The sequence below is a fragment of the Loa loa genome (genome assembly GCF_000183805.2).
Source record: "Loa loa unplaced genomic scaffold supercont3.14, whole genome shotgun sequence".
NCBI classification, from domain to species: domain Eukaryota; kingdom Metazoa; phylum Nematoda; class Chromadorea; order Rhabditida; family Onchocercidae; genus Loa; species Loa loa.
Genome location: NW_018108194.1, coordinates 532415 through 540111, shown reverse-complemented (window position 1 = coordinate 540111; position 7697 = coordinate 532415). Strand labels below are relative to the sequence as shown.

Here is a 7697-nt window from a genome sequence, read left to right as displayed (position 1 = left end):
TATTTTAACCAAAAAAGTTAAATTTTGTAAAAAAAAAGTATGGAAATCTTGTCAATTAAACTTCATTCAATTAAAAATATTCTCATAATTAGTCTTTTTTCTTCCTTTTAAGGTTTTCTCATACCATTCATTTTTTTTCAAACAATATACTGGTTACTGGCTTTTCGTTATCATTTATATCATTATTTTGAAAAAAAGTACGTGATGACAATAGTAATGATTTTTGGAGCGCTAATTGGAGGTATGTTTATTACTAATAATTAATTCCAATATTTAGTTACTATTAAGTTTTCAAAAAGTAATTGAACTTTAATTAAATTTGTTGCTAAATTATTGCCTGTCTCGTTCTTTCACTTATTGCTACTTTCCCTTTAATGTATCATTATTCATGCTAAATAATTAGCGATTATTTTAGAAAAGAAATTTTGGTGCGAAATTTTTTTTCGAGCTTTGCAAAAATTATAATTTAATTTGCATATTATCAAATGCAAGAACGATTTTGATCAAAAACAGTTTTTTTGTTTTGCAACAAAATTAACAAAAAGTAATTTTAGAGAATGTGAGATTCAAATTGAACTAAAATGCTAAAAGGACAAATGAAATGATGGTAATGATATGATAATAATTTATAGGAATGACAACAGAAGGTGGTGGAGCTATAGCATTTCCAGTAATGACATTGGCTTTCAATATAAGTCCCATTGTAGCTCGTGATTTTTCATTCATGATACAGTCTTGTGGTATTCCATTTCAAATTAATAATTTTAATTGCTATAATAGCATCTAGAATTCTTAAATCGAAATTAGCAAATTTAAATTAAATAGTACTGACAACGATATAATTATAAATCATTCACACAAGTCATCTTATTACAAAATTTTACTTAATTACTTCGAAATTTACTTAATCTTACTTAATTACTCATAGCAGAAAGTCACTACACTGATAAGAACCAAATTTTATTGATAATTCTATGATTTGTAACATTATCAATCTTCTTCAAAAATGTCATCCATGGAGTAATAAAAAGAGAAGCAAGTAATGAATAATTGAACAGACGATCATAGTGATCTGCAAATGACCGATGGTCAGAAGAAGAGTGTTTCTGATACTTTAAGGCTTGACTGCTGCCTCATTCACAATCTTATTCACTGGAATACTGATTGAATGGCATTCAATATTGTTTTCAACAATTGGTGCCATTTTTGGAGTTGTCTTCGGACTTGAGGTCACTTTCTTGCATTCTTTTTAATAAACTATTGCATCAACTGAAAGAAGAAAAAAACATTATGAAACGTATAGCATTTCACGTATGTTGTGATTCATCGGTCAAATTGTATGTTATGTGCTAACTGAACACATTATGCACATTAAAATATATAGGAATTAGCTAACCAACAATTCATTGATAGCTAATCTTCCTTATTTGACAACTATAAAGTTCGAGCATACCTTTGTGTCATCTTGATTCTGCAAAGCGGAATTTGAAATTTTAAAATTCAACAAATAAGACTTCTTTGATTCGAAATTTTCAGATAGTTGACCCGTTAATGACACCGGCAGAAAAGAAAATGACATTTGTTTCGGTGTTTTTTTCATTTGCAATCGCATTATTTATTTTAAATTCTGAAAGAAAACGTAAAACGTTTAACAAGATTGATCAATTTACGTTATCAAAAGCGCTTATTTTAATTATCAATGGATTTGTTGGAGGTATGCAATTTTTCAAACATTCCATGTCTCAATGAATCAAACACTATCATATCACACATATCGTCCACTATCAAATTTATACATTGCCATTGACGTACTTTAACCTCTTCTAGTTTTGCTGAACATTTCCGAAGTCATTTTATCGCATCAGTCATACTGCGTAAAAGCAGGCAAATAATAATTTGATAAGAGGAGAAATCGAAATCTGAATGTCAACCTTTTCACACTTTTTAACAAAAATGAAAGTCAATTTAGATCTAAAATATCAATCATATCAATTAGCGATACTATTTAAGGTATTTTCACCGGTGTTGCCGGTTCTGGTATTGATGTTTATTCCTTTTCTATACTTACTTTACTTTTTCGAGTAAGCGAAAAAATTGCAACACCAACATCTGTAATACTTATGGCAGCAAACAGTATGGTTGGCTTTTTCTGGCGACAATGCGTACAAAATGAAATTCAACAGGTGATAATTGTTGAATAGAATTTCAAACTAAATGGAACTTACAATTCAATTCAGGTGACAACTTTTTGGTAAAACTAGAACGACCATATCAATTAATATGCTATTTAAGGCATTTTTCATTCTTCATTTTTCACTTTTTGATGCAATCAATTAATTCTTCCACATTTCATTCTAATGCAAAACAGAAACAAAAGCACCTGTATGTAGGAATTTTGTCAGAAATTGTAGAAATATTTCAGGAATCCTGGGAATATTTCTCGGTATGTTTACCTGTAGTTGTAATCTTTGCACCAATTGGCAGTTTTCTTGCATCGCATCTTCATCGACTTACACTTGCATCATTCATTTACATATTGGAAACAGTCGCTTTGGTGAGTAAATAATTCACAATTTCATTAGTTGACGAATATTTGATTCTCCATGAAAACTTCAATTTTGAATGGTGTAATCTTTGGCACTTTCGATTGAATTTCAGGTCAGTGCTTTGATAATAATTAAACCTAATTGGTCGTTACTTATGTTTACATTGATCCTTATCAGTGGTTCATTGATATTTTATATGGTAATAGCTCGATATGGGCAAAAATTAATGTTGCAAAAGATAAAAGCTACCGAAGTGAAAGAGAAGACGAATGATGACGTTATTGCATCGGTCTAGAGATACGACTATTGCTATTGATATTAGATAACAATTGCTATCATAATTTGTCTTCAATGATTAAATCTCTTCCTCATTTAATTTAATCTGACATACAGTAAAATAAAAAAAAAGAAATCAAACAAAAGTCTGGAGCCGAATATTTTAAGCCAGGTATTCTAAGGTATTTTCTGATCAAACAAAGAGTATGACCTAGACTATGAAGATGAATACTTCCAAATGTGTACATTACTGACTTTTCTATCCTTAAGAACATTTCTGATCACAATTTTCATTTACTGCTGGAAAACAGATTATTAAAGAACAGTATTCAAGATGATAAAGGATAGATTAACCATTTTATATCAGAAACAATTGAACATTATCAGTCATGCCGGAGACAATCGAGCATTTGATCATATCAAGTTAATCAGTGCTACACAAGATCATCAACTGTCCTTGAGTCATTCCGATCGTTCATCATACCGTTATTTGGTTTTCAAATTAATTCGCGCAATTACATAATTAATAGAACTTGGGATACAGAGTGAAAACTAAAATTGGTAGTGCACACAGTAATCCTTTTAATGTAGTAATTTTTCTTCGATTGTATTCAGACTTTTTCATTAAGATCATTAAGGTTAGTCAAGTGTGAGGTCAGCACTTCAAATACGTATCCTAAAATCAACTCAACCTTTGAATGTTTGCTTTCATTTGAGAAGTTAATGCTATTTTTCATCTTAAAGAAACATATTAGGTGACAATCAACAAATTATTTAGGCTTATTTTCCTTTTCTGTTTTAAATTCTGTTCAGTAATTATCTGGAATAGGATTTTTTTACTTTCAATTTCATTTAATTAGCAGTGATAGATTTAGCTGCAATAGAAATAGATTGAAGTGATAATTGACAAACATAGTAAATGAGGTAATTTTAACGAGTACTCTTTACAAGAACAAACTTCAGTAGCATTAATCATCACTACTATTTGCCCCATGTTAAAGTAAAAACATTGAGTGATTACTACATTTTAATTATTTTTGATTAAATGCCATACTTTGCGCAACAGGTTATTTCTATTTCTTTCATATCATAGTTATTCTCTGCTGGTTTATCCTATCAAACTGATTGTTGATAATGCTTAACTTATCTGATTATCATTACGGATCAGGCATTTCATGCTGCTATTCCATGCACTTTGTTTCATATCAATCGGACCATCCACAATGTTCGGCCATTCGATATCTATAATTCTTAACAATGATCAGTTATATGTCAAATATATCCAGCCGTATTTGGTATATCCAGAACAAACTGATAATGTTAAAAGTTCGTCTCTCGGATTATTTTGTTAAATGAAAAAATTTCGATCCATTAATCGATCTTGAAATTAACCATATTGAACTAAATTATTATTATAACAATGCAACCTCAGGAATCTGAGTTATTTGCGCTTTACATAAACTGTGAACTATTTTCTGCAATGAACAGTGTAGGAAGGAATGAAATTTGTTGATATTCTGAAGTGATTTGTCCATATTTCTGAACTAATTGCACAGCCAGAAAGTATAACTAAGCCTTAGTCTTATTCTAGGAACTTTTACTACTCATTGAAATTTTCCTGGTTTTCAGTCCAGTTCATTTCAACTAGAAGAATGTCTCCAAAGATACATGAATAAGCACATTATTATCGATGCGTGATATCATGTCCAACATCTATCACCATGGAAATATCATTGAATATGTCGTTTATTGTTGGTTGAATGGATTCCAATGTTCTTTACTTGAAACAGGCTATTACTGAAAAATTACGTCGTAATGGTACGCTTGATAGAATACAGGTATGCCATTTTTATTTCTTCAAGATGCTAATTTATTAGTTCATTTTGAGCTTAGTTGCCAATCAATCATCTGATCATTACCTTAACTGGAAGTTTAAGGCTCGTCAAACTGGATAAATGGAAAGTTTAAGCTTAGTCAAATACAGTTATACCTTAAAAAAACAACGCCAGGTAAGTTACTGCTTTCTGTAACAGTAAGAATTAATATATGCTAAAGGTCCTTCTTTAGATGAAGTTGAAAGTTCAACTGCAAAGTGATATATTCCACTGAGTTTCACTTATGCACACCAATAAGCATATCCAATAGACTTAAGGAGTTAAATGAATGCAAAATATATCAAGCTTTTAAATTACTTATTTGTGAAATGCGACAGTATGCTCAGAAGTTTGGTTGAAAGAAACTTCAGTGAAGATATCTACTTTTAGTCGTTCTCATTAGTAGTTCAAAACTTTAGAAGCATGCCGGGAAAAAAAGATTGGCAAATTTATGTTAAAATACAGGCAGAATTACGATGTGCTGTATTTCTTGCAATTGAAAGTAATAACGATAATGAACTGGAGGCAGAAATGGATGAAAGTAAATTGGACCAGAGGTTTGGCTATTCCATGATTTATCATTTCCTGAGACAAAATCGATTCCTAGCAACGGCAGCTGTCTTTGAGAAAGAAATACATCAGGTAACAAAATTACTGTTCAGAAAGTATTCTGCTAGCTAACTTCTTTTTTTTTGAGGATTGTTAGATTTAACCGCACTTTTGAATATTTCCATTTAAATTTTAGAAAATTATCTCCCTGGAAGAATTGAAAAAAGAAGATGCTGCGAAATTATGTTTGCAATTTCTTGGAGATAGCATTAGTATATCCAATTTAACCTTAACTGGAAATGAACGAAACATGAACGAAATACATTCTACTAGAAACGGAAGTAACGAAACGAGCAAAACCGACTCGAATTTTATCTCATTTCTTGAAGAAAATGATAACAAAAAAAGCGATGTAAAAGCTATCGAAAGGCAACAAATATCTAATTCTGAATCGAGAACTTTAAAAAATTTTACTTCAGAAAGTGAATTGTCGATTGATGAAAATGGAACCTCGGACAAGAGGTACTTTTGTCGTTATTAATATAGAGGAAAGCTTATTTCGGCATTTCATTTAGCGTCTCAGTCGCCCTTTTGTGTCATAAATCATCCTTTCATCATATTTGCATATTTGAAATGCAGCGCGCTTTTTCATCGATGAGTAAATGCAAAGGTCACCTTAAAGAAATACATAAACGATTTGCCCCATTGATAAACAGTAAATAGTTGGTGTGTTTGAAGAATTACACCGAATTCCCATGAATTTTAAAAGAATTCTGCAAAATTCGAGAAGATTCTAGAAGATCTGATAGATTGTAAACTGACTTGCTAATAGGTTGACAACCAGTTGTTCCTTTTTATCGCTCGAAACTTCCTAAATCAATTCTCATCCTCTTTCAACCACTCCTTATCAATGCTTATGAGTTGTCTAGACTGGAATCTCATGAGACATCACTCTCATATATGTTTTTCCTGAATAGCATTGTATTAAAAACATTTTCTAATAATGCTTTTTAATTTCTGATTTATTTCTTTTTCAATTTTAATTTCAACCATTTCAAAAAACTATTATTTTTCTTTTTATTCAATAAACAGCATCAGAAAGAAAAGGAGAAATGAAAAGATAACACAGAATGGTCGATCATTCGAGAAATCAAATAACGATGATAAAGCAGAAAAAGACAAGAAAGGAAGTAACTCAAGTTCAGAGTTGTCAACGATTTCTGAACAACCTCAACAGCAACAAATTCCAAAGACATTCCTAGTGTCCAAAGATCAGCAACAACCTACCAAATATAACACATCTTTGTCATCATCCCATCCCAGAAAGCTTCCACCGATTAAACCATTAGCAAATGAATCAGCACAGTCAACAACACTACCTTCCATACCATCACTGAATGACTCATCAAACCAAACCAGAACAGTACCATTTTCACGTCTGCTAGACACCATACTAAATTCACCATCATCTAACAAAAACGAAACGGGTAAATTCCCTAATTTAAATCAATTCAAGAACTAATGCTATTTTAATAGTTTACACGATAACGAAATACTTAGTTCTTATTTTTTTCGGCAGAGTACCTTACTCTTCCCTAGTTTTTTTTTTTAGAAATTTTGGAAGATCTGTCGATTAAATGTACTTAAAATATGCATTACAGATGAGGAAATTGTGGAGGAAATCATTCTCGATGATCTGCTGCAGTCTGATAACAATAGCGATGCCACTATTTCATTTTGAAATAGCTATTAAATCGTTTCCAAAAGCAGTATAGGTTTGCAATTTCTTTTCTAAAAAATTAACTCTGTACAAATTGAGTGTACATTCCAATAACTGACTAGCTGTTTATTTCGAATGTTTCTGCAGACAAATCAAAGCAATAAAAACATCTTTTGACAAATGTAATGGGCAAATTAATAGAAATAAATGTTTTCGTACTCAAATACTTAGAATTATGAAAATTCGATTTCAAACAAACTAAACGCAAAAACAAAGCGAAAACAGAAAATTCATTAGAAGCTTACAAATATATGTAACTTTTAAACATACAAAATCCCAAGAAATCGTCGTGAAACAGAAGATGCGAAATGAGATCACTAACTAACCTGTAGAAGAACAATCATTAAGATTAACCAATCAATACCATTTAATAAATTTCTTATCAATATGACTGGCAGTACGCCAGACACGTCCGAATGAAACCCCTCAGAATCACGATAACAATAAAAACAAAGATCTAAATTTAAACGTTTAAATTAGCCAACTAGATAATTAAGCTGTCAGTGGGTCCAACAGAAAATACAGATACAAATTTCATAAGATAAATTTTTTTAAAATGATTAGTTCTGAGAATTAGAAACAAGCTAACTTGAAAAAAAATTTGACACAAGAAAGAAATGAAATTAACATTAAAATTATATATATATATATATATATATATATATATATATA

The 7697-nt window shown here is 30.6% G+C and overlaps 2 protein-coding genes across 2 annotated transcripts; both read left to right on the top strand.

The window, feature by feature from the left end:
- Positions 1–204: 204 nt before the first annotated feature.
- On the top strand, positions 205–2910 carry LOAG_04642 (hypothetical protein; the record flags this gene model as incomplete). The annotated part of the gene is made up of 7 exons (XM_003140179.2): positions 205–241; positions 633–740; positions 1120–1229; positions 1537–1714; positions 2011–2183; positions 2423–2554; positions 2659–2910. The coding sequence occupies 7 exons, from the start codon at positions 205–207 to the stop codon at positions 2839–2841; spliced, it is 921 nt and encodes a 306-aa protein (XP_003140227.1). The 3' UTR covers positions 2842–2910.
- A 2209-nt stretch (positions 2911–5119) lies between these two features.
- LOAG_04641 (hypothetical protein) lies at positions 5120–7022 on the top strand (the record flags this gene model as incomplete). Its single annotated transcript, XM_003140178.2, has 4 exons — positions 5120–5338; positions 5442–5767; positions 6344–6732; positions 6907–7022. 4 exons carry the CDS (start codon positions 5120–5122, stop codon positions 6984–6986), a joined length of 1014 nt encoding a protein of 337 aa, XP_003140226.2. The 3' UTR covers positions 6987–7022.
- Positions 7023–7697: the final 675 nt, after the last annotated feature.